The sequence below is a fragment of the Bemisia tabaci genome, unplaced genomic scaffold (assembly GCF_918797505.1).
Source record: "Bemisia tabaci unplaced genomic scaffold, PGI_BMITA_v3".
Lineage (NCBI taxonomy): Eukaryota > Metazoa > Arthropoda > Insecta > Hemiptera > Aleyrodidae > Bemisia > Bemisia tabaci.
The window spans coordinates 51,010-78,761 of NW_027311756.1; the positions used below are offsets into that span (position 1 = coordinate 51,010).

Consider the following 27,752-nt stretch of genomic DNA (forward strand, 5'->3'; position numbering starts at 1 on the left):
AAAAGTCTAAGGGGTTAGGTCTGGGGAACGAGCCGGCGGAACGGCCAAGCGATTTATAACTCCCCTACCACACCTCTACCGATCCAACGATTTGGAAATGTATCATTCAAAAAATTCCGCAGTATAAGACTGCAGTGCGGGGGAGCACCGTCCTGCTGGAACCACACTTGCTGAAGTCCGTCTTCGGGGAACAAATTTTGAATTGCCGGAACTACTTCGGTTTGGAGGAGCGTAAGGTATCGTTCACCATCGAGATTCCCATCAATGAAGAAAATGAAGAATTTGTGCATTCCTAAAACTAACAAAACTTATGCTCAAATAAGCCGCGATTTTTAGAGGACTCGATGATAAGAGAAAACCGGGAACAAATTCGTTTTTCTCTCCTCCTCCCCCCCCCTTCCCAACTAGTTGCGAGCAATTCCAGCGATAAAACGAATATGAATACGTAAATCTTAGTTCCTCAGGTTGGTGGCGGGATCTGTAAAAGATACACCTCAGAGTAGTAGACCATAAGATTAAATTACTATCCGTACCAGTGCCATGATGAGCAGGAGTTGCTAGAAGGTGATTTAGAAAAACGCGTCCAGTATTGTGAACAAATTCGAAATAAGTTTGACGGAGACTTACAATTTTTAACACCGTCAGACTTCTTTTTGTGGGGGGGGGGGGGGGGGGGTCCTGAAGAGTAAAGTTTACAAGTCCAAACCGGCGACAGTTGATGAGCTCAAGGCGAATATTCTGCACGAGATTAACAACATGCTCAAGGCGAATATTCTGCACGAGATTAACAACATCACTCCGGAAATTTTACACAACGTGAGACAAGGTACTTACGTTCGAATGGGAATCAGTGAAGTCGTAGGAGGTCATCACTTCGAGCACTTGCTTTAAAGGAGGGGTATCGATAAGGGCCTTTTTTTGGCCCCCTCCTAGAATCTGGATATTTATGCGGGTTTTCCAAGTTAACTCAATGTAGTTTACGGAAATACATGATTTAGCCCATAGGCCACTGGAACCGTGTTAAACGGTTGCCTAAACATAGGTCTGCAGGCGTCTTCTAGCGAAAATTCGTGTTTCTCTATCATTCCGAGGCTTTTTTGACACCGAGCGCATCGTCTAACTAAAACGAGCTTTGGATATGTCATTAAGGGGGCTTTAGGACACATTTTAACCCTGGTTTGGTTTCAGTTGGACGATGCGCTCATAGTAAAAAAAAACTTTTTCAAAAATCAATGTTTAAGGGACATCCACAAAAATCCTAGGGAATTATGTGGTAAGGGTTTTTTTTGGCTACACTTAAGGAAAATCTCCTTGTAAGGGTTTTACAAGGCTTAATAAGTGCCCTCGATAATATACGTTGCGTGCATACAGTTGGAGAGACGTGTTCCCCATGATTTTTGCGGATGTTCCTTAAACATCGATTTTTGAAAAAGTTTTTTTTTTTTTTTACTATGAGCGCATCATCTAACTAAAACCAAACCAGGGTTAAAATGTGTCCTAAAGCCCCCTTGATAACATACCAAAAGCTCGTTTTAGTTAGACGGTGCGCTCGGTGTCAAAAAAAGCCTCGGAGTGATAGAGAAACACGAATTTTCGCTAGAAGACGCCTGCAGACCTATGTTTAGGCAACCGTTTAACACGGTTCCAGTGGCCTATGGGCTAAATCATGATTATTTCCGTTAACTACAAAGAGTCAACTTGAAAAATCCGCATAAATTTCCAGATTTAGGTTGATATTATGCTATTAGTGAAAATATGCCTCCACTACTTCAAAATCCGTTATCTTCATAGCTCTTTGTATGGAACATTCAATTTTTTTTTGACACAATTGAAGGAAATCTCCTTGCAAGAGTCTAACAAGTTTTGATAACTGCCCTCGATAATATACGTAGCGTGCATGCAGTTCGAGAGACGTGTTTCCCTAAGATTTTTGCGGTTGGCCCTGAAACGTCGATTTTTGTAAAAAATTTTTTTCAACTATGAGCGCATCATCTAACTAAAACCAAACCAGGGTTAAAATGTGTCCTAAAGCCCCCTTGATAACATATCAAAAGTTCGTTTTAGTTGGACGATGCGCTCGGTGTCAAAAAAGCCTCGGAGTGATAGAGAAACACGAATTTTCGCTAGAAGACGCCTGCAGACCTATGTTTAGGCAACCGTTTAACACGGTTCCCGTGGCCTATGGGCTAAATCATGATTATTTCCGTAAACTACATTGAGTCAACTTGGAAAACCCGCATAAATATCCAGATTCTAGGAGGGGGCCAAAAAAGGCCCTTATCGATACCCCTCCTTTATAATTTTTTCTACCAATTTAACATTTTTATGTACTTATCTGTAATTAATTTGGTAAAACTGATGCTAAATTCGATGTTCTCGTCCCAAAAAACCGTCGGATACCAAGTTTCATACCAACCCATCGGTAAACAACCGGAATTTTCAATTTTCGGCCATCATGAATGGCGCCATCTTGAAAAATTTTGGGGATTAGGTAAACCTGATGCCAAATTCGATTTACTCGTCCTTAAACCCATCGGATACAAATTTTTTTGCAGATTGATCGGAAAATTTGGTAGATGCTCATTTTCCGCAATTTTTCGGCCGCCATTTTGTGAAAAATCAAGATGGCAGCTCGGGGTTTGCGCGAAAATGTTAATTTTTCTATGCTATTTCTAAAAAGGTATCATAAGTGGGCGGTTGCCATTTGAAAAAATAAAGTTGGGGTCCACCCCCCCCCCTTTGGGAGTCCCCCCCCCCCCCAAATGTTTTTGATATGCCACAAAATAGCTCTTGGGGACCTAGGATTATCCTCCGAATTTCGTATTTCTAACTGCAACCGTGAAACAAATAAACGGCCGTCTCCAGACTTTTGCCGCACCCTGTATGTAAGGAGTTTGGCTCAGAGAAATGCGCGGAAGCATTGTTCACCGAAGGTATTTATTCTCTCAGTGAAAACATTGAAGCGGGTCTGGTAATCAAACAGCTACAAGAAGGTGAAATCTACAAATACCTTGGTGTGGATGAAAGCGACAACATAGCGCACAGTGAAATGAAGGATAGACTCCGGAAAGAATATCTGAGGAGAGTGCGGACAGTTCTGGAAACCGAGCTACCGGCCAACAATAAGATGACCGCGATTGGTACGTTTGCTCCTCTAGTATTGGAGTGCAGCTTCGGTATAGTGGAATGGTCCAAAGAAGATACAAGAGCCATTGACACAAAAACACGGGAAGCGCTCACCACTCACAAGCTGCATCACCGGTCAGCGGACGTTCACAGACTCTACGTGACAAGGAAAAAAGGAGGTAGAGGCCTCAGGCAAGTAGAAGCTGCGTTAAAGTCCTGCCTGATAAATATGAAACATTATTTTGAAGAGAAAGTGGCAGAAGATTCTTACCTCAGGATGGTGTTGGAAAAAGATCGAATAGCCCCAGCCAAAGGGTCCATTGGAAAACAGGCCCACAATCACTCTGCAGAGGAGAATGTCGTCCACACAACGGCTATTGTACCAGAAAGGAGGACTAAGGAGGCTAAGAAATAGATCAGCCACAACTTAGAAGAGAAATGGAAGCAGAAGCCTATACATGGACAATATCCCAGAAAGATTGCAAAGGAAGAAACAGATGCACCCAAGTCAGTATTACGGCTTACGAACGGACACCTAAAAGGGGAGACAGAAAGCCTGATAGTAGCAGCTTAAGATCAAGCCCTGGCAACGCGGTATCGTAGTGTCAAAATCTATAAAATCCCCGGCACAACAAAGTGCAGGATGTGCGGACGCTACGATGAAACGATTGACCACGTGGTTTCGGGATGCCCCGAACTGGCGAAGCAAGAATACACTACCAGGCCCGACAAAATGTGTGCGCAAGTGCACTTTGAAATCTGCAGAAAGCCGAACGTACCAGTCGAGGCTAAGGAATGGTATGACCACCAACCAAAGACAGTGACGCAAACATCAGACAGGAGCATTAGGATATTATGGAACATGGAGGTGCGAACCGACCGAGAAGTGAAAGCAAATAAGCCTGACATAATCGTGAGGCAGCGAGATGGACCCTGTCTTTTAATTGACGTCTCTATTCCCATGGATTGCAACATGGTGCAGAAGGAAGCCGAAAAGCGCTTCAAGTACTAAAGCCTTGAGATAGAAGTACAACGGATGTGGAAATGCAAGACCAAGACTGTGCCGGTTGTCGTAGGAGCAACCGATGTGATATCAAATGCATCGGCAGGCTTCATAAAGGGAACACCTGGCAAGATCTCCATTGCAAGCATCCAGAAAACAGCATGATTATTATTATGTTCTCGTATCTCAATTCACAGCTCGAGGCCGGCAGATATTTAGTCCTCCCCCGGCAATTCAATGCAAAGGAGAGTCCTTGAATTTAAAATTGAAGTAAAAATTTAAAATTGGGACTAAAACTTTAAAATTGGAGTAAAAAACTTAAAATTGGGGTTAAAACTTTAAAATTGGAGTTAAAACTTTAAAATTGGGGTAGAAATTAAAATTTGAAGTTTAAAATGCAGGTTAATCTATCGGTTGGTGGTAACTATCCATCACCCAGAACTCGCCTCACAATCCTGCAGCTCCCTAGCAAAGCTGCTTTCTGCAATTGTTGATACAGCTTCTCCCTAAGGTTGATCTTCCTAAGACTATCAAACAACTTCACAGGAATCTCCCCCGTTGCTCCAATAATAATTGGCACAATTATTACTTTGTCCAATTTCCAGAGGCACTTGATTTCGTCTGCCAAAGGCATGTACTTGCTTATCTTCTCAGCAAAAGCGCACTGGATATTCACTGCCGACGGCACAGCTACATCGATTATAAAAGCAATTTTGGCATCCTTCATTGCGAGCACAATGTCTGGGATGTTATTAGGAATGGTTCTATGGGTGCGAATCTTCCTGTTCCAATAGAGGCGGCATATACAGGGTTATTCAAAAGTTACGCACCACTGGCCATAACTTTAGTTCTAATTATGATGTCGATTTGCGGTTTGTGGCGTCCCTCCTCATATCGAGGGGGAAACTTTTTGAGGTGCTTTTCAGTTCTTCACCCCCCCCAGGGGGAGGGGGGGCGGGGGGCAACTCAAAAATTTCAAATGGCAACCCCCATCATGTGATACATCGTTAGAAAGAGCATGAAAAAAGAAAATTTTTGGCGCAAATCGGAAGTCGATCTGACCCCCCTGTCAAAAGTTAGGGGGGTCCAAAGGTTATTTAGGGGGTCCGTACCTTCATTTTTTAGAGTAGCTTCGGCGGCTCTTGGACATACCATTTCTCTTTTCAAAGAGTCCTCGAATACTCCAAGTCTGATACCGAAGTCTTCATATTGCCCCCGGGCCACCACAGCCCCCCCGTAGGGGGGGATGGGCCTGTTACAATGAAACATTGCATTAAAATGCGAAATGTCACAGAAGAGCTTCAAACTTAACATCAAATCCGAGTGGAACTTCTTGCCAATGTTAACGCAAACGCAGCCTGCGACTTTAAAGTGAGTTTTCAAAACTCTTAGCCCCCTGCCCCCCCTCATTTTTGGTTGCAGAGCGGGTAAAAACCGGGAAATTCACTACAAATAATGCCCGAAACTAATGTCGAACTTGAGGAGGACCCTTGAAACGTTGCGATCAGTCGGAGAATTGAAATACAAGGACTGCCACCCCCTTAAAGTACGGAAACATCCAAAACACCCCCGCTGCCCCCCTCATTTTTCGTTGCGGAGCGGGTAAAAACCGGGAAAATCGCCAGAAATGATGCCCCGGTTCTTACCAGCTCTGCAACGAAAAAAGAGGGGGGCAGCGGGGGTTTTATGGGTGTTTCCGTCCTTAAAGTGGGCGGCAGTTCCTGTGTTGCAGTTCTCCGACTGAGCGCAACGTTTCAAGGGTTCTCGTCAAGTTCTACAGTGGTTTCGGGCATCATTTCTGGCGATTTTCCCGGTTTTTACCCGCTCCGCAACGAAAAATGAGGGGGGCAGCGGGGGTGTTTTGGATGTTTCCGTACTTTAAGGGGGGTGGCAGTCCTTGTATTTCAATGCTCCGACTGATCGCAACGTTTCAAGGGTCCTCCTCAAGTTCGACATTAGTTTCGGGCATTATTTGTAGTGAATTTCCCGGTTTTTACCCGCTCTGCAACCAAAAATGAGGGGGGGCAGGGGGCTAAGAGTTTTGAAAACTCACTTTAAAGTCGCAGGCTGCGTTTGCGTTAACATTGGCAAGAAGTTCCACCCGGATTTGATGTTAAGTTTGAAGCTCTTCTGTGACATTTCGCATTTTAATGCAATGTTTCATTGTAACAGGCCCATCCCCCCCTACGGGGGGGCTGTGGTGGCCCGGGGGCAATATGAAGACTTCGGTATCAGACTTGGAGTATTCGAGGACTCTTTGAAAAGAGAAATGGTATGTCCAAGAGCCGCCGAAGCTACTCTAAAAAATGAAGGTACGGACCCCCTAAATAACCTTTGGACCCCCCTAACTTTTGACAGGGGGGTCAGATCGACTTCCGATTTGCGCCAAAAATTTTCTTTTTTCATGCTCTTTCTAACGATGTATCACATGATGGGGGTTGCCATTTGAAATTTTTGAGTTGCCCCCCGCCCCCCCTCCCCCTGGGGGGGTGAAGAACTGAAAAGTACCTCAAAAAGTTTCCCCCTCGATATGAGGAAGGACGCCACAAACCGCAAATCGATATCATAATTAGAACTAAAGTTATGGCCAGTGGTGCGTAACTTTTGAATAACCCTGTATCATTTTCTTTCACCTGGGGAGGTTCGAACTCATAGTAAGGTTTCATGTCCGTTTCGTTGAGGTGTTCTTTAGCCAGCTCTTGATAAATTATCTTTGCCACAGAATTATACCGCTCAAGGTATTGCTTTGGTGCCAAGTTGGAACATCCAGCTAATAAATGGTCGAGGGTTTCCTCTTTCGCTCCGCAAATACGACACATGACGTTGTCGACCCTTACTTTCATTATCCGCTTTTGATATGATTTTGTCGGAACTACTTGATCGTGAATGGCAGCTATGAACCCTTCTGTTTCAATGAATAAACCCCCTGAGTGCAACTATGATTGCGAAGCTTTAGCATCTATGTCTGCGTCTTCATGGAGTCTTTTAATGTACCGTCCATGAAGAGGCTTAGCCTTCCACTGCCCGATTGTTTGTTCTGTGGTTGGGAGCGTTTCTACTGGGTTGAAGGTATGATCATTCAGATTCAGAGGCGTGATGTTTTTATCCGCACGCGCGATGGCCTGATGCAACTTGCTTTCTTTGGCTTTGTCAAGAAAGTACTTCCTTAGATTTTGAACTTGCTGATGATGTCTGCGCATCGCACTTGGGATCCCCCTGCCCCCTTCCGCTCGCGGCAAGTGGAACCTTTCAACACAATTTCTAGGGTGATGGGCACGATACTTCCGGAATTCCCTCCTCGTTGCAATGTCCAGGGCGTTGAGCTCAGTTTTGGACCAATTGAGAATGCCAAATGTGTAGGTCAACAGTGAGGTAGCATACGTATTGATCGCGAGCGCTGTATTACGTGCGGACAATTCAGATTTTAGTATTGACCTGAGTCTTCGCTTATAATCATCAGAAACTTGTTGTTTTGCATCTTTATGCTGGATTCCTCTCGCTTGCAAGTACCCCAGGTACTTATACTGATCATTCTCAAGCATACCTTCTATTTTCCCTTCTTGTCCCGCAGGTTCATAACCTTCGTGAGCTGACCAAACACCTTTGACTATGCTGCTTATTTTACACTTATCGAGCCCGAACTTCATCTGGATGTCGCTACTGAATTCTCCTACTATATTTAACATCGAGTGAAGGTTCTCTTTCTGACTGGAAAACAATTTCAAATCATCCATGTACCACAAGTGTGATATATTGCAATCTCCGTAATTGCACCCCACCCTCAGACTGCCAAGCAACTTTGTCAGTGGACTCAAGGCTAGGCAGAACCACAGGGGACTCAGAGAGTCCCCCTGCCTGATGTCAATCGTCCCTATTTTTAGCTGTCGGCCGGGTGTGTTTAGACAGAGCTCGGTTTTCCAGCTTCTCATAGTCTGTGCTAAGAACTGTATAAGTTTCGGATTGATACCGTAAATTTCGAGGACCTCTAGCAACCAGGAGTGGGGAATGCTATCAAATGCCTTTTGGTAATCAATATAGGCTGTGAAAAGAGGTGCCCTTGTGTTGATAGCGGTCTTAGTAATTACTGCATCAATTGTTAGTTGTTCTTTGCACCCTCTTGAGCCTTTACGACATCCTTTCTGCTCTTCGTCTAGTAACTTATTCTGCTCAAGATGTTTGTAGATCTTCCCTGAAATTACAGACGTTAACAGCTTGTAAACTGTGGGAAGACAGGTGATCGGCCGATACTTTGCAGGGTCATCTGAGTACCGCTTCGTTTTGGGTATTAAAAATGTGATTCCAGTTGTTAGGAATGCTGGCAGCTCTTCCGGGCATTGAAGGATTTTTCCAAAACACCGAGCAAGTTGCTGGTGCGCTGATTTGAAGGATTTCAACCAGAAATTTTGGAGCTTGTCGGGGCCAGGGGCTTTCCAGTTCAGCATCTTTTTAAGGGCTCCCTCAACATCTGCTTCGCTTATTGTTTGCTCTGTCATTTCATCCTTGATGTTAACTTTGGACTTAACTTCCTCTAACCACTCTGCGTTATTGTTATGGTTAACTGGCTTGCTCCATATATCTTGCCAGAAATCCCTGGTGATTTCAATGCTAGGCGTTTTGTCGTGCCCTATGTTTTCATCTGCTCCTTTATGCTGCAGACTCCTGTAAAATGCACTTTGGCTTCTCTTGAATAACTCATTTTGTTCCCGGCGCATGTTACTCTTTTGGTACCTCTTTAGCTTCGCTGCTTGAACTTGTAATTTTTGTTTAAGAAGATCTAACACATCTGTTTCGGTGGGATTATCCTCGCTCCTGAGCTTTTCAAAAAGTTTTTTACCCATCTTTTCGACTTTTTTGCTTGGGTGTGGTCTCAAGTACTCGGTGAGAATGCCTGTATCCTTCCTTAGGCCTTTGATTGTCTTCTGTATCCTGGCTTCCCACGCTGGTCTCCTATTCTTTTTGCCACGACCGTTGCCTTCTTGTAATCCATCGATTTTCTGGTGATTGAGGAACAGAACTGTCGCAGCTCCTACGAAAAGCAGTGTATGCAATTCTTGGAGTGACGTTCCACTAGTAATGATGCTCCTTAGTATGCCATTGATTTCAGCTATGATTTTTTCAGTAAACTTATTATTATTATGTTCTCGTATCTCAATTCACAGCTCGAGGCCGGCAGATATTTAGTCCTCCCCCGGCAATTCAATGCAAAGGAGAGTCCTTGAATTTAAAATTGAAGTAAAAATTTAAAATTGGGATTATTATTATTATTATTATTATTATTATTATTATTATTTTTCATATTCACTGCTGTCACCAGCTTTGCTGGGTTGCTTTAAGCCCTCATACAGGGGCAAACAATGCTCCTAGGTATGAGGGCTGTTTGTGGTTTGGGTGGCTAGGGTGGACCGTTTTTGAACTTTTTTCGAAATTCCAAGACAGCTAGTGCTAAAAAGTTGCGTTTTGGCATAAAAATAACGCTCAATTTTTTTCAGAATTTTTGGACGATGTCCTGAGCCCGTCCCGACGCCATCTTTGTTCCCAAATTTTCGATTTTTTCGAGAAATTTTAAAGACTCTGTTTGAGGCACGGGAAACGCGTAGAATTAATGAAAATGCAATTTAAAATACTTTAAATATCATTTCAAGCGATACAGGTCAGGATAGGACACCCCCAACGCGCAGGGAATGCCTTAGGGGACGCAATCGTGGACCCCCGAAATCCCTTAAAAATGCGCTTAAATACAACCTATATTTTATGTTAATTTTCATTGATTCTATTTTGCTCATACTTTGTGTTATGACTAACAAAACTTATCAGTAGACTATGTCCTACTATTTTACGGCTTACGATGTGAAATTAGAGTGCAAAGGAGTGCTACAGGGATGCCATATCCCTCAGTAATGAAAAAATAACCACCGGGCTAGAATGGGCCTCTGATCTGTGGATATCACTGGAATAATGTTCCTGTCACCTGAACTGAGTACTACTTAGTACAGTATGCTCAGACTGATGGTAAGATATAATACAATTGAACACATTAGTATTTAAATCTGGCAGTGGTGGGTGGCGGTTTCCATGCGCTTCGCGGATCCTAGAGGAACGAAGTTAACTACCCTCGGAGGGTGTTCCGTTTTGAGGCGACCATCTCAAAACCTTGCTCCCCGGGCTTTTCCTCATTCCTTTTTGTCCCCAAAAGATAATTCTGTTGTCTCAGCATATTATGTGAAGTCTATATATTCCCCCAAAGCTGTATTAAAATTTCGGAAGAAATCACATTGGTTTAAAAGGGAAGAAAATGGGTCGATCCGCAGAACTGCGTTTTCCGGCCTTTAAAATGCGTCCAAATTATTCCAAACCTAAGCATTTCTTCGGAAGACACCCTGTAGCCTATTTTAAACGAGAAAATTTCATTTTTGACTCAGGGGTCGGGGTAGGGACTAGGGTGGATCAAGGCACAGTTAGTTTTGAGGCGCTGCGCCCAGCAAACTTACCGTAATTGACAGTATTTCATCAACCTCAAAGGAGGTCTTCCAAGGTAGAGGAGACTAATATATCTCACAACGTGTAAGAAAATAATAGATGTTTTCAGCCCTTAAGAACTATTTTTGACAATTTACACTGTTGCCAAATTTACTCGAGCCCAGGAGAAAATTAGTGTATTTTTTGTTCTGTACTTGAGTGCTTATGGCAACAGTGTAAATTGTGAAAAACAGTTTTTAAGGACTTAAAAAAACTATTGTATATTATTTGCTTACACAATGTGAGATACATTAGCCTCCTCAATCTCGGCACACCTGTTTTAAGGTTGATGAAAAACTGTCAAATACAATAATTTTTCTGCGCTCAGCGCCTTAAAAAAACCGGCACCGTGACCCACCCTCCGATCCGCGAAGCGCATGGAAACCGCCACCCACCACTGCCAGATTTAAATACTAATGTGTTCAATTGTATTATATCTTACCATCAGTCTGAGCATACTGTACTAAGTAGTACTCAGTTCAGGTGACAGGAACATTATTCCAGTGATATCCACAGATCAGAGGCCCATTCTAGCCCGGTGGTTATTTTTTCATTACTGAGGGATATGGCATCCCTGTAGCACTCCTTTGCACTCTAATTTCACATCGTAAGCCGTAAAATAGTAGGACATAGTCTACTGATAAGTTTTGTTAGTCATAACACAAAGTATGAGCAAAATAGAATCAATGAAAATTAACATAAAATATAGGTTGTATTTAAGCGCATTTTTAAGGGATTTCGGGGGTCCACGATTGCGTCCCCTAAGGCATTCCCTGCGCGTTGGGGGTGTCCTATCCTGACCTGTATCGCTTGAAATGATATTTAAAGTATTTTAAATTGCATTTTCATTAATTCTACGCGTTTCCCGTGCCTCAAACAGAGTCTTTAAAATTTCTCGAAAAAATCGAAAATTTGGGAACAAAGATGGCGTCGGGACGGGCTCAGGACATCGTCCAAAAATTCTGAAAAAAATTGAGCGTTATTTTTATGCCAAAACGCAACTTTTTAGCACTAGCTGTCTTGGAATTTCGAAAAAAGTTCAAAAACGGTCCACCCTAGGTGGCCGGGTGGTGGTTATTTTCATTATCATTATTTTTTTTTCTTATTCGGAAGAGGGAACACTACCGGCACAAGTATTACTGATGGGCCACAGGCCAAAGTCAGTTACACATACCATCTTGCTTGAATGAAAAGTAAATATTATTTTAAAGTAAAATTAAAAAATTAAAAAAAATTAAATTTTAAGTTAAATCAAAAAATTAAAAAAAAACATTAAATTTTCAGCGAAATGAAAAAAATTACTCGATATTAAGAAACGACCTGACAATACTTGACGTGCTTATAACGACGGACTTCTGCATTGAATGAAGCAGGTAACTATCTATTCCAAGGTCTCGAAGATGTTGAACTAAACTTACGGTATGTATTGTGGTAAATATTATGGTATGGATTATACGCTCGATTATTATTATGGTATGTTTTACAGAAAGGTCCGGCTAAAACGAAAGCTCACGTTGATGCAGAATTTATTCGACAGTTGTGCTCAATTTTGAAAATTACTGTTCCTGGTGTTTTTTCGCCGGAGTTTGGTTTCCTTGTCCTTGTTGCAGCATCCTTGGTTGCCCGATCGCTCAGTGATATTTGGATGATTCAAAATGGCACTATGGTTGAAACGTAAGTCAACTATATTTACCCTATCTCTCATCTATCCAACGGAAAATTTTCAACCGAAATTTAGGAATTGCGTAGAACAACTTGTCGGACGATACATATTGTTTAAGCGAATTTTCGCGTCTATCCGATCGATTAGTCTTGAATCCTGTTGAATGCGATGTAACTGATGTCATCATTGCGATGGTGCAACACCCATTGGAGATCCGTCGTCGTGAAAAGATGGAGCGATCGATCCAACGGAAAAGAGCGGGAAATATATGTAAACATGACATAAATGAAGTTAGGTGATAATACCGAATGGTTGCTCAAGGCTAAGAATATTTCAATTATTTTAAACTATTCGTTGTTTTTTTTGTCGTCTGTTCCTAATGAATAAGGAAATGTTAACTGTGGCGCTGAAAAGCGCAATGGATGATAGTGTTGAATGTCGATGAGGAGGAGGAGAACACTGAGCTTGCTGCTGTCGCTGCTATTTTCCTACATTTCAAATAACGCAGTTACTGCTGCATTAACAGTAACTGAAGAGAGAAAGAGTTTCATAATTTGTCTCTTTATTTTAATTTTAATTCGGAAGAAAGAAGAAAATTACTTACTTGCATTTTTATCCATGGTCCATTCAGTCTATTTACTTCCTCTTGCAGTTGAAATGGGATAACGATATACGATAATAGGAAAATTTAAGAATATTTGAAATTCCAATGAAGGATTTAGTTATGAGCATAATCCATGGCATCGGATTCGAGCAAACCCCCAGTGTTCTGCGGGGTTCAGTCTGGATCCCAACGATGACTCCGGTGAGCACTAACTATTTGTTCAGTGAGCCCCGAAAACGCGGATCGGGTTCACGAGAAAATACGGATCGCATTTACGTGCTCTACCCGATCCGACGCGAAAATTTGCTTTTTGATTATGCAGACAAAATTTCACGACCGCTTAGGAAGATTCAGGGAGATATGGTACTTATTTTATAGACGGTCGGCCCTGCTTGAGAAGAGAACCTCCTCTTAGTCCTCATTACATTTTTTTTGCTTTGTTTGCGCTTATCATGTTGCTGTCTCGATGTTATTTTTGCGATTTGCTCACTAAATGTAACTAGTTAGTGTCTTTTCGGTGTTTCATCAGAGAACATGTGGCATTGAAGAGTGATTGCATCCAAGAATTGCGTGAAAATGAGAAAATCTGCACATACTAGCGATGGGGGCGAATAAAATTTCAACCCTTTTTTTTCAATTTTTTTTCTTCCTTTTTCCTTGGTACCCCTATTTGCATTCCACATAGGATAAAAGTGGTTCTGTGCGAAAACAGCGTGAATACCTATCCTTTTCTGTATTTTCAATACCCTTAACAGTAGAAACTCGATTCAAGGTAGGTTGTATGAGTTGTATAATTAAAAAGTGAAGGGAAATGTCGTTTGAAATTCTAAATGAGATTATTTTACATTTGGAGAGGCTAAAAAGGAAATAATTGATTGAGGACCATTCTTTCGTGGTATCTAATTCAGTCTATAGTGAGCATCCTCTATCGACTTGACATTAGCATGATTTCAAACATCTTCACCTAAAAGTAAAGAGTTCCACATTTTAAGGTAACTTTTAGTAGTTGTGAAGAGAATTTCCTTCCATTCAAATAATTGTTGGCAAAAATGTTAGTGGAAGTACAGCACCGTGCTACGAAACCCTGGGGGTCCCATTAATGGGTATATCCATGTCATACTAATTTTTTAAAATGCATCATACCCAACCCCAAGGACCATTCTTCGCAATCTGTGTACGCTCTCCTAGATTGGGTACCTCCTACAGCCAAGAGTCCAATTCACTCTTCCTGCAGATGATCCAGGGGTAGGAAACTACCTGCCAGCTATACCTGGTGGACTTTCCCCCATCCCCCAACAAGAGAGCTCACTCTCCAAAGGTCACAGGAGCCTCCAAGAGAGGTGAAACCATGTAGTTAAATATATTAAGTGCTGTTTTATTAGATACATATTATTTAAATCCACCAGTAAAACTGAAAGTTATAAAACACATAATTGTAATTATAAAAACAACAGAATAAGGAATTAGAAAAATATTAATTGTGATTTTATGAATATAATTGTGATCTTTTTAGTCTAAAAATTCAATTAAGTTTACTTTGATTTCACATATTAATGTTTTCATAAGCTAGTTAGATTTAAATAATTATTACATTTGAGGGCTTGGAAGGCAAGGCGCATAAGTGCAGTTTTTATTATTTCAAAAAAACGAGTTTAAAGTTCTGGATCTTACACGGACCTATAGAGTGCTCTGAATACCTTCAAAATTTACAAGTGGTAGTCTCACACCTTCATGAACGTCCTCTGAAATTTTCAGCTCAGTTTGGCCAATTAAGGCCAGCAGTTGGGCTTAAAGTGACGGTAGGTTGCACTTATCCCGTGTCCCCTCTATTAAAAAAATGCACTTATCCCATTCGCTGTTTTTCCGCGTCAAGTGACTTCCAGACAAAATCGCTTGGTATTCTGATAGACCATACCTTCAACTACCAAAAACACGCAAAACTTAATTTTGATCAAAGACATGCTTCTGAGCACACAATTTTATTTTAATTTCCATCCTTCCTTTTTCAACACGGAAAAACGCGAAATGTTCCGGATTTCTGTTTCCTCTTCGTCTTTCCTTCCTGTTTTTATCTACTGTGGTTTTAGTGAGATCCAGTCGTTTTCGTGTATCTCACCTGTTGAAATACAAGCATAACGAGTGTGTAGCACGCAGCTGAGGCGGTTAGGCTCTAATCTCTTGTCTTGAATTTCTATAACTGCAATTATGTGCTTTGTCTTCCAAGCCCCTCATCTGGATTATTGGATATTGGATTATATTGACAGACATGCAATATATTTAGCTGGACAGTCACATAAGCATGTAAGTTATGTAGGTTGTGGAGGGATTCATGTACTCTTATTAAACTTACCACAAGAAGCAAAATTATGTCTTTTAAAATTTAAAAACGTTCAGTTCTATGTATTGCACTTCTTCAACCATAATTGAACCAAACATAAATTTTTTTCTTAGTTTTATACATATGTTTCAATGTTTTAGAGCAATCGTTAATGCTGACAGAGAATTATTCAAAAAGAGATTGATATATTTCTTTGCTGGGATGCCAGTGGTAAGTTTATTTTTTTTCTCTCCTTTGCAATTACTTGTCATTCTCTCTTCCTTTTTAGTGTGATTGTTCGTATCTCTTAGCTGCATTTAATTACATTTTAGTGGTCAATAAATAATTTGTCCAACTTCTACAAAGTCATTGAGGAACCGATATCTTTACTTTTGTTTTTACCTGTAATGGTAGTCGTTCCAGGCTCATGTTGCAGGCAAAAGTTCCAGGGGCAAGGGTGTTTTGGACCCAATAACTCTGGATAAGGGTAGACAGTGCAAAGTAACTTCAAGTTGCAGCAACTTAACTTTTATTCTCATGGCGCTCCTACTGAAGAGTGAAGAACGCCAACGGTGCATCATGGACGCATTTAGCGTGACGTCACATTTCGATTTAATTTCGATATCTCTAAAGTCAAAACGTGCCCCAACAAACGAACATATAGGAATCTGCGGGATTTAGGCAGGGGGGGTAGGGGGATTCGCTCTATGACTGTCACTGATATTACGAGCTTATTGTACAATCAATTCTTGTGATTGTGATCTCGAACGTTTTTGTAAATGGCTAGCTCTCATAATTTTAAAGTCCCATGGAGCAATTGTTTAATTTCAGGCAGTTTTAGCATTATTTCGTCAATTGTTCATTTTGGAGGTTATGTTTGTTTGTTGGGGCACATTTCAACTTTCGAAATATCGAACTAACAATATCGCTCCGTGACGTCACTACTAAATGCGTCTATTGAAAAGTTTGTCCTAACAGCATGGGACGGTCCCATACATTGTGACAGTAGACTGTGTGTGTGCAACCCTTGTATCTCATTTCGCTCCAAAAAGGTCGATTCCTGACGCCCTAAAAAATCTAACAATTGCTATAATTAGGTTGATGAGCTAAGAAATAAGTGCATGGTAAAGCTTGATTATGCGGCAATCCAAGGTTTAATGAAGCATGCTTTGGACAAAAGAGCCGTTCAGCAAACCTCGATTTTAGATTTATTGATGTGCAGAAAAAACTTTTTCCACTGCTCAAGTTGTTTAAATGGTAGGTCTCTTCCATGGTTAAAACACCTTCTCTGTAAGACAGGTGTCTCTGTCAAAACAGCTACACTGGCGAAATTTTTTACTCTAGGTTAATTATGTAACGCTGCATTTGAAGAAGTAGTTGGAACAATTTTCTGGTCCAGCGGTTGCAACAGCTGACTTTGCCAAGGGGTTGTTTGGCAAACCTAGGTGTTCTGGTAACTAAAACTTAAGTATTGCTTCCCTCTAATGTTTCTTTTCCGCTGTTTCAGATTTCCGTAGTGAACAACGTCCTAAAAGTAAGCATAAGATAAGTTTCTTTTGTTTTTTATCTACCTCTTGTTTAAACGATGTTAAATGAAGTAAAAATTAAGTAAATTCGATAAAAAATAAGTAATTAATAATCAAGTGCACAAATGGATGCATTCATGCGACACTTCTCTATCTGCGGCCTACAGTGTAAACCTTGCTTTTTGTAGATTGACTGCTCTGTCATAAATATGTTTAGTATGTCTCTAAGACTTTAGAAGAAAGATGGAAAATTGAAGAAATTGGCAATTGTCAATCTTACCCTAATTGGAGAGTATGCCCGGAGTAGGGCGAATTGCGTCATGCGCCTTTTTTTGGCAATCAGTGACTTAATATCTACTTATCCTAGAGGACATATCCACAAATTTTTATGATTAACCGATGATTCTGTGAGGTGCTACAGGTCAAAATGTAAAACGCCCTTCTGCTGGCAATTCAGATTTTTTCATCTGTAAGTAGCAATTAATGCAGTGTTTTACCTGTAAAACATGTTGATCAGGAATTATCCAATGCGTTGTATGCAGAATTAAGGTAAGTGGAGAGATTATCAACATACAATGACATTTTTGTTGTCCCTTCTGCCTTTACCTGGTGGACGTGCGCTTCGGCGCATCGCTGTTATTTGATTAATGTTAGATTGCTCATAGCATGATCACCATATCGTCCATATCCCACTGCAATTGTTGTCAGTATATTCGGGAAAATGTTATAATTTGTAACAATCAGACCATTGATGTGAGTAGTTATACATATATCACACTCATAAAGAGACTTCAGGTTTAGTGACTCTTCCATGACTCTTTGCAGCGTAAACGACCTCAGAAGGTCTTATAAATGATTTGAATTCGAAGGAAAGACTTGGTGCGAGTGAAAAGATTATAGTAAAATGCATTTGCTGGCACGTGGTTTGGAGAATGAATGTCCAGTAAAAATTTGCTCGAGTTAATGCCGGTTGCTGCTCAAAACAGTGTAGGACAAAAATTTCAAAAACACCTAGTCCAGCAGGAAAAATTGGAAAGTTTTTTCCGTGATAAAAAGCAAAGAACTTCAAGACACAGCCCTTGCAAGTATCTTACACAATGTCATTTTTGCTGCGAAAAAACAATAGTGCTACCACCTATGCATTTTGTGTACATGGTAAGGTATTTAAGAAGGCCTTGCAAAAGAGGACCAGCATTGGCTGAATAATGTATTGAAGAATGTCATTGCAGGCTTAAGCTAGACTTGTCAGTCGAAATTTCTCATCATGTACGTATGATCTATCCAAAAATATATTTTTTCTTCTTTCGGTACCTTGAAACTTTTTATTAGGGCGATCATAATCATCAAAAATGACGAGGAGAAAAAATACAACATTTTCCAGAAACTTCTTCCTTACCACTTCATTTGCACTTCCTTACAATAAACTACAGTCAAATCCGACCATCCAGAATACTGATTTAACCAATCAGTAACATAGGGAAAGGCTAAGAATGGAAAGAAACATTACAAGATCGTTCGACAGGCTTTTCCGAAGAAAGGACCCCACACACCTCTTATGGGAAGCTGCACCATGACAGAATGCCTTCTGACTTATGTCATTCGATTCTCCTCAAGATGCTGATCAAAAGTTATAATTGTGCCAACTTTCTACGATGCACCGTTTTCGCAAGAAACCTAAGAGAAGATTCAATTATTCGGCGATAAAAAGCCAGAAAGATTCCTCATTTCAGTACTCGAGTGAACAAATCAGGGGAACTCCCTCACTGAGCGGCAGTCTTATCTTGTATTCCGCTCGCCGTTTTGCTCGACCATCCAAAACAGATTCTTGAGGAGCATAAGAACAGGAAAGTCTGAACATCTACCGGGCGAGTGCGGGAGGGAGATAGCCCCTGAGTCAGCAGGTACAGATAAGAACACGGACACGCGCTACGTTTCCTTATTTACATCGGGCCTGTCCTCAAATGCTTTGTTCTGTTTTATTCATAGTCGCCAAATAATTGAATCTTCTCCTAGGTTTTTTGCGAAAACGGTGCATCGTAGAAAGTTGACGCAATTATAACTTTTGATCAGCATCTTGAGGAGAATTGAATGACATAAGTCAGAAGGCAATCCGTCATGGTGCAGCTTCCCATAAGAGGTGTGCGGGGTCTTTCTAGTAGATTGCCGGTAGAAGGGCGTATTAGTGCTGACATTTTCCCATGTTAAGAGGACTCCAAGCAGTTTGCAATCAACGTTTTGGTCAATTTGCAGTCCCAAATATGTTGACAAAAAGAGGATGGTTTCAATTTGCCCCATCCTTGAGATAGTGGTTTTGAAATGAAAACTTCCTATGTGTTTTACTCAAAAAAGAGTACCTTGCATAAACGCCCTTATACGGAAAACTCTTCAATAATGCAAGATATTTGATGGAGTTATACTTGATGGTTCATTTCTGTTTCTAATAAAAGTACTGATCATTAAAAGTTCTCTAAAATTACACAGATTGCAAACATGTATTAATTTAAAAAAAAAAAAAAAAACTCATAATTCTAATGTTGAAGAATTGTAAACTTTAAGTTCTTTAAAACACTTGAAATCAAAAAATATATTTTACTTGACACTTTCCTTCGCCTTGTTACCAATTTCACCATGTTTTTCGTGGTTTGCAATTTCATTTTCCATCCAAAATAAAAAAAATTCGCTGAGAAAGCTTTCCCTTTCTGCACCAGATAAGTTCTTCTATGGACAGGTTCTTTTACACGCCTTTGCAGTAGCAAATCCATGGGACAGCAGAAAATATCTGTTAAAATTGGTTAAAACAGGTTTCACAGTAAGTCTAAAAATTAGCAGCTGTTTTTAAATTTTTAAAGTAGAAAATTGATAACTATGGATACATTTTTTAGGAAAAAAAACATTTTATCATAAGTGGTATCCCACCTATAATAGTTACCCGACCTATGTCAGCAATTCTTTCGTTCACGATAACTATCGTTAGATTTATGTTAGCTTCTTCAAATTTTGCAATTTTGTCCATTTTGGTCTTATGAAGAACTGTATAAATTTTCGGTTTAATCGCATCTTATCGCTGAGTCTCTGGCTCAGTTGACCAAGTCATGAGTAATATAATACATGAATCGTACAGGTTTGCAAAATCTTGCGTTATATTTCATCAATTTCATTAAACCTCAACACACCCCCTTAATGCCAGATTTTTCAAAGCCTTGCGGAATGTACATAAAAACACTTTCTTGAAGCTCCGCGTTAATAAAAGCTGATTTAATGTCAAATTTGGCGATGTTCATATCACGCTCAACGGCTAATACCAAAAGTGTTCTGATAGAACTAATGCTGGCAACAGGGCTGAATATTTCCCCGTAATCAATGTCTCCTTGCTCAAATCCCCGTACTACGAGTCTGGCCTTTTTAGTACCATCCTCTTTGGTTCTAAACACCCATTTACTTGAGAGAATTTTTGAAGTTTTAGCTTCATTCTTGTTGACTAAAACCCAAGTTTTATTATCTTTCAACGCTGCTGTTTCAGCATCAATGGCAGCTTGCCACTTATGCTGTTCTGGAGAAGCTAATGCCTCATTGTAGGTTTGAGGGTCAGGTGAACCCGAGCACCCGGGAATGACGCGATCAGCCAAACTTGCTTGCTAGCAAGTAAATTTGGACAAAATCTGAAAAATCATCCTCAAAAGTTACAAAGTACTGTTTATTGTCCCAGGTTGGTGGGCTTACATAGCACACATCACTGTGAATTATTTCAAGAGGTCGGCTAGCCTTATGCCTATCATTTTCAAATGGTAATCTGGTCTGCTTCGCGAGAATACAGACTTCACAATTTTTAATAGTTTCAATTACCTGCTGTTTCTGTAAATTCATTCCTTCGCTCAATTTTAAAAGTTTACACATATTTTGAGCACCTATATGCCCCAATCGCTTATGCCACATCCATGCATCATTTACAACATTTGCTGAAAGAGCTTTATCGATGATTTTAGGATGCAATTTTATTGTATATAACCCGTTATCTCCTTTTTCTCCTCTAAGAACTTCAACGTTATCTTTGGAGATTAACACTTCATTTTCTGTAAAAAGAACTGTTCCACCTTTTTCAGTTATTGCCTTCACTGACAAAAGATTCCCTGCTGCTTCGTCTGAGAATAGAACTTTTGTTAGCGAGCACTCATCGGCGCACACTTGGCCAATTTTTGTTATGTTTAGACTATTACCCTTTTTCGCAACACCGATTTCGATGTTGGCATTCTTTACGTCACTCAAGTCAGTTAAATTATTCGTGAGATGGCTCGTGGCTCCGCTATCAACAATCCACTCATCAGACTCCACACCATCGGTCTTTATTTTATTAAGAGAAAATGCTACCCCTTTTTCGCCCGTGGAATTTTGCATATTTTTCTTTGCATTACCTTTTTGATTGGCCTTATTATGCCAACATTTGTCAGTTGAATGGTTTCCCTTATTACAAATACTACAAGTATTTGTACTGTTTTCACCTTTCTTGTTTCTGCAGTATTGGGTCAGGTGACCTTTACCACAATTTTCACATTTTAACACTGTTGTACAATTGCGTTTTAAATGCCCGACTTGATGGCACCGATAACAGCTTAAGGATGAACTAGTTGAAAAAGCCACGCCAGACTCTTTCGATGTTTTTAATCTTTCCTCTGCCAAAAGAAGTTCGGAGACTAATCTCTCGACCGTTTTCTCATTAATGGACAATACATCCCATGATGTTACAAAGCTTTCCATACTTTCCGGGAGTGTAGTTAAAATTTTTGACATGAGCATCTCATCACTAACTGTTTGATCAACAGCTTTAAGTTGAGCAAAGATATTTTGAATTTTACTCACATGTTGAGTCATAGGCGTGCCTCTTTCAAATTTAATGCTGAAAAATTCTCTGATTAACTCTTGCTTTTGTTCCTCTTGGTTCCTACCATACAAATTTTACAAACGAACCCACATTTCAGCTGAGGAGTTGCACGACATGATGGATGGCATGATGGTCTTCTCGAGTGTTGTAAAGATGATTCTTTTACCGATGACGTCCTTCTTTGTCCAGGCTTCCTGTGACTTCGTGTCATCTGGTCTGTCAGTTGCTGCAGGTTTAGGGTCCTCTCCAGTTGCGATTTTCAGCGCGCCTTTTTCTTCCAGAAGGATTTGCACTTGAAACTTCCAAAGTTCATAGTTTGATTTTCCTTTGAGTTTATCCACGGCCCGCATGTCTAATAACTGATATTCGTGCGATTCAGACATTTTTGTTTTGCGTATTGATGCGCACCGATAAATTGATTGGCACCGATTTTGCCCAGAAAATACAGTATTTCTTCAGGAAATTTAGTTTCACGTAAACTTTGATTTAGTTGTCACTGTGTTGACCGAAAAGTTCAATTTAGTTGTCACTGTGTTGACCGAAAAGTTCAATTTAGTTGTCACTGTGTTGACCGAAAAAATTTCAATTTAGTTGTCACTGTGTTGACCGAAAAATTTCAATTTAGTTGTCACTGTGTTGACCGAAAAATTTCGTTGGCCGAAAACTTTGTTGCCCGAAATTTTTATCACAAAAACGAACGTTAAATTTTTCGTCGAATTAGTTGGCACGTTGTTGCCCGAAGCTGGCTCTTTGTTGCCCGTTGGCACTTTGTCGCCCGTTGGCACTATGTCGCCCGTAATTTTTGACTAAAATTTTCGTCGTTCTCGAGATTTTTCCGCACGATTGTTTTTCACATGATGGTCACGTTCACTCTGGGCCCATAACCTGTTAAGGTATTAGGGATAATTAAAAAATAACACCTCGTTAGATAGTACAGAGTATATATCGATGGAAATAAGGCTTAGTCTATGACATCGTGCGTACAAGTGCAGAAGGGGACTGCCTACAAGAGAAAATTAGAACTAGAGAGAGAGCTTCATCTTATCGCTAAGTCTCTGGCTCAGTTGACCAAGTCATGAGTAATATAATACATGCATCGTACAGGTTTGCAAAATCTTGCGTTATATTTCATCAATTTCATTAAACCTCAACAATTTCCGCCTTTTTAAGATTTTTCGATTTTTGAGTAGTTATATCTTTCTTACGTTGAAAGATATTTTGACCAATTTTTTTGCATTTAGTAGAGACTCATTAGAACTACTATTCTGCAAAAAAAAAAAATTGAAATTTGAGGCAATAGATTTTGAGGGGCTCGAAAGTGGGGGAGGTTAAATCTTGTCCACTCGATAACTCGAGCGAAAATGAATATTTTGAGCTGAAACTTTTATGGGTGGTAGTTCTCCCCTAGGACTGGTTTGGTATTGAATTTGAGCTAAATCGGCTGAGCCGTTTAAAAATGGCGAACTCTGAAAGTCTTAGGCGGGGGGTGCGCGGCATGAGGGGAGCCGGCCGGAGCAGGGCCGCACAGTGGGTCGGGGGAGAAAGTATTTCCGAAAGCTGATCGTCGCACAGTGGGTCAGGGGGAAGAAGTTTTTGGACAAAATTTTCGTCGCACAGTGGGTCAGGGGAGGAAGTTTTTTGACAAAATTTTCGTCGCACAGTGGGTCAGGGGGAGGAAGTTTTTGGACAAAATTTTCGTCGCACAGTGGGTCAGGGGAAGAAGTTTCTGAACAAGCTTTTCGTCGCTCAGTGGTTCAGGGGAAGGAAGATTTTGGACAAACTGCGTGTCATTTAGTGGGTCAGGTGAAGAAAGTTTTTGGAAGAACTGTTCGTGGCACAGCGGCCCAAGGAAAGGAAATATCTGGAAAAAAACTATCGATTACACAATGACTTACAGACGTACAATTTTATTACTACAAAAATCCTACTTCGGGAAATACACTTCCTTTCCGCGGTGGATGCGCGGGACACTTAAAAATAAGAAAAACCAGATGTGCAGACGACCCTGAAAAGACGCGCGCGAAGCGCGCGTCCTGGCGGGCTTGGGGGGGGGGGGCGAAGCCCCCCAAAAACCGGCTCGAAGCGAAGCGGAGCGCCGGTTTTTTTTTAAAATCATTGTATCTCAATCGACATCTGATGTTTATACATACACCGATTCAGAAGGCTCAACAGCCACAAATCTAATAAAACAATTTTTTTTTTCTTTTGTTTTGAGTTGATTTGATTCAAATCTGAAGAACTACAATGGCCCAGCCTTAATTTTAATAAATGATGTCAATAAGAAACTCTAAGTTTTCCCAACTTCATCCACAGAGAATGTTCAGTCACTATCAAAACTGAAAATACTTTATGTGCCTGTGTCAAATCATAGTTTATTGCATTAATTTCCTTCTATCTGGTCCATATTGCTGAGTTCTTTATAAGTAAATTTGATGAGGCCCTTGAGAAAGAGAGTGTTACAAAAGCCAGTCATCTCCTAACTTCACGTCAATCCATTAAAACTAACATAAGTAATAACCAATTGTAAATCATCACACATGTATTCATTCATTTTTTTAATTTATCTTCTTTCTTCTTTGTGTTAGTGGAGTATTGGAGAACTCAAGCTTCGATTAAGAACGCGCCTGACTCATCATCTATATACTGATTATTTAAAGTAAGTTTTAAATCTTTCAATCTTAAATTTTCTTTTTTTTAAATTATTAACTTTTCTATCTTTGCAAATATCCAATATTGTCTATTATACTTGCTTTTTCACAATATATTTATGTCTCAAAATTAATTCTGTAGCTTTAAATTTTGTATTTGAAAGAGCTTGCTGTAAAAACGGCTTTTTTCGCCCCCCCCCCCCTCCTGGGATTTCTTCAAACTTTGTCTATTGAGTACTTATACTTGAGCGCTTCTTTTCCCAAATTTTCAGACCCCTAAACAATGTTGGGACAGCGCTAGGGGGGGGGGGGGGGGAGGAGTCAGAATCTATGAACCTCGATATCTCTCGAAATAAGAAAGATATGGAGGTCGGGTTTTGGACGAAAAATTGTCTGAAATTGCACACTTTAGGATTTTAAAGGTCAAAATCCCGAAATCACATTTCAAGATAACCTACAGGGTTATTCAAAAGTCACCTACCACTGGCCATGAGGGGGGTGGCGGTTTGAAATTTTTTAGTTGCACTGCGCTCCCCTTGCCCTGAGGGGATCAAAAACTGGAAAGTACCTCAACAAATTTCCCTCTCAATATGAGGAAAAACGTCACTAACCGCAAATCGATATCTTAATTAGGATTACAGTTTTGGCCAGTGGTGCGTGACTTTTGAATAACCCTGTATGTGTTTTTTTTTTCAGTTTTTGGGTCGAGAAAATTTCTTTTAAACAAAGAACTTATAAAGTACTCAATTTTTTTTTTTTTTTTTTTTGAACCAAAACCAGTTCTTTAAATTGTTTGTCTTTTTCCGCATCCCACGAGTGGTCCATTAAGTTGCAGAACCAAAGGGTTCGAGAGTTATGGACGATTGAAGTTTCAACTCAACGCGCGCCGACCGATTTTCGCGCGCCAAAATATGGTTCCAAAGCCGGATTTGGGTGTAAATAAATCAGAGTAAACGTTCAAACTGTACAAAATTCATTTTTAGGGACTCTTGAAGGTCGTTGAGTTCGAGAACTACAGATGCTTCTAAAAATTCACTTTCTTTCTGTAGCGCTACTTTAGAGGCCCACTGAGTGGCCGGTCGGTCGGCACTCGGTGGGCCTTCTTAATTAAGCATTGGTAATTCTCTCGTTTTTATGTATGCTTCACCAGTGAACTTCTACTAGGTGGGAGCAAGCTCAAATCCCTGCTACTGAGGCTTAATGTTGTTGTCGCGCCGTAGATTCTTGAAAAAAAGCTCGAACCGTAGCAGTTGATTAGTATTAATCAGATGTTTTTGAAGAAGAGTATATACAACATACGAATTTCTCTTGAGAAGCGATCATTCGTTCGCGATCCCCAAGTTGAACTATCTTGAAAAATATTCTTCGATCAGAGTTCAGTAAAAAAAAAGAAGGAGGGGCGGGCTGGACAGCGAGCTTTGCTCATACATATGGTATGAAGAAAAAGGTGTTCTCTATTGGATACTCTACTCACAGGTCTCATTACCTTAAGTGTGATTAGTCAATCTTGCTGTATCACGCAAGCAACCTCCATTAAATGCTCATTTTAAGCTACTCTTACGATGACGGGGAGAGGGGGGACCGCGCGCTTTGCATCAACCCAAGTAAATAAGGAGGAGCTGGGCCGGCAAGCTTCTCTCATTCTTATGGTGTGAAAAAAAAGAGGTGCAAAAACGTGCATTTGTTGTATTGAGGATTTAATGGTTGCAGGAAGTCAGGGTTGTGCTCTGTAATGTAAATTCCTAAAAACCTACAATGTGGCGGTAGAAAAATGACGGGAACTTGGTATTAGGGACGTTTACCGACAGATTCCCATAAAAGTGGGTGCCCTGGTTTAGAGCACCTACTCTGGTTATAGGGAGAGTATGGACAACTCGATTTATGGAGCTCTTAGGGCCCAATAGGGCGATGAACGAAACGAAAGTCACTAGAAAAGTGCCGCTGCCAACCTATGTATTTGAAAGATTGATCAATATGGCCCACAGCGCATTGTAAACAAACGTCTTTAAAGATTAAGACTTTGAAACAGAAAATTCATGCGAAAGCAATGTCTTATAGGTGCTTTTTTAATTTTTAATCAGCGTGCCTACGATGGGTAGTAAGAATTGTGAAAACTAGTACCTACCTCAGGATAATTTGAATCCATCGTTTGGCTGCCCTTTTGTACCCCAAGAGCTACATTACCTGATCAAACCCAACCTCTAAATTTTTGAATTGTCCGTACTCTGCCTATGAAGGTACTCTACTCCGGTTCTTCGTGTTCCGAAAAAATTACTCTTTTGCATTAAATTTTTGTAACACCAACTTCAAAACGGCGGCCGAGTTTCATGCGAATCCATCAGTAAACGTCCGTAATACCAAGCTCCCGCCATTTCTCCGCCGCTATGTTGGAGTTTTTCAGAATTTTAAAAATTCAATGAAAGATTCCTCTCACTTGTTCCGAAATACCCCAGGATACTAAGTTTCATGCAAATCCACAGGTAAGCGGCCTAATTATCCACTTGCCGCTCTAGATCGCCATTTTAAAAAGGACTGAAATTCCTGGAAAGCAAATGCCAGAATCGTTTTTCTCGTCCCGAAAAACCGCCGAAGACTGAGTTTCATCCCAATCCGTCGACAAAAACGGAAATGCCAAATTTCCGTTAATTTGAACTTTGACCGGCCGCCATTTTGACCCGCGATTTTAAAATTTTTCTTTGGGTATTATCTTTTGAAGGGGGTGTCATAAAGTGGGGGGGGGGTTGCCATTTGAAAAGTAAAGTTACCCCCGACCTCTGTAGAGGGGGCCGCCCCCCCGAAATGGGAGGACCAAAAAGTTGCTTTTTTAGACCTAGGAAGGTCTCTGAAGTTTCAAATATCTATGTCAATTACGAAAAAAGTCACTGTGCTGGTAAGTGACTAGGCTAAACCTGTATATGGAGTGTACAGGATCCTCCAACATAAATATTTCGGTTAAATACTTTTATGTCTTAGCAAATATAACAGCAACTCATAATTTTTGGTATATTATATCTTTTTATCTTTTCCAGGGGTTTCACCTATTATAAAATGTCCAACCTAGATAATCGGATTGCAAATGCAGATCAGTTATTAACAACGGATGTTGATAAGTTCTGCGAAATGTTTGCAGACCTTTACTCCAATGTTTGCAAGCCATTTTTGGACATCATTATTTACGTTTACAGGCTAACAACACACTTGGGCTTTCAGGTACAGATCAAGCATGCCATAGTTTTTATTTTTTAATTCATAAGTAGTAGCTAGAACAAGCTTTCTACATTCCAACTTTTACAAATTGAATGACAGCTGTGTTTTTTTAAGGATATCTTACCAAATCACAGACGCGTCCAACCGTAAGTATTAGTCCGCTCGGCAATAGTTTTGATAGACTCTGAATTCCTTCATTTAATTACCTATGTAATTTGATTTGCTGGAAGTTATAAGAATTGCTGGAGGTTGAATAGACCGTTGTG

At 40.4% G+C, this 27,752-nt stretch overlaps 1 protein-coding gene across 3 annotated transcripts in view; it reads left to right on the plus strand.

Annotated features, from left to right (window-relative positions):
* The window catches only part of LOC140225863 (ATP-binding cassette sub-family D member 3-like), a 131,962-nt gene that overhangs the window by 32,257 nt on the left and 71,953 nt on the right, over nt 1–27,752 (plus strand). For all 3 annotated transcript variants that reach the window (XR_011900747.1, XM_072305838.1, XM_072305839.1), the window contains exons 3-7: nt 12,132–12,319; nt 15,391–15,460; nt 16,737–16,763; nt 24,217–24,287; nt 27,309–27,489. Coding sequence is in view for 2 of the 3 variants with exons in the window: in XM_072305838.1 (XP_072161939.1) it covers nt 12,132–12,319; nt 15,391–15,460; nt 16,737–16,763; nt 24,217–24,287; nt 27,309–27,489 (537 nt within the window). In the remaining variant the exon portion in view is untranslated. The remainder of the gene's footprint in view (nt 1–12,131; nt 12,320–15,390; nt 15,461–16,736; nt 16,764–24,216; nt 24,288–27,308; nt 27,490–27,752) is intronic.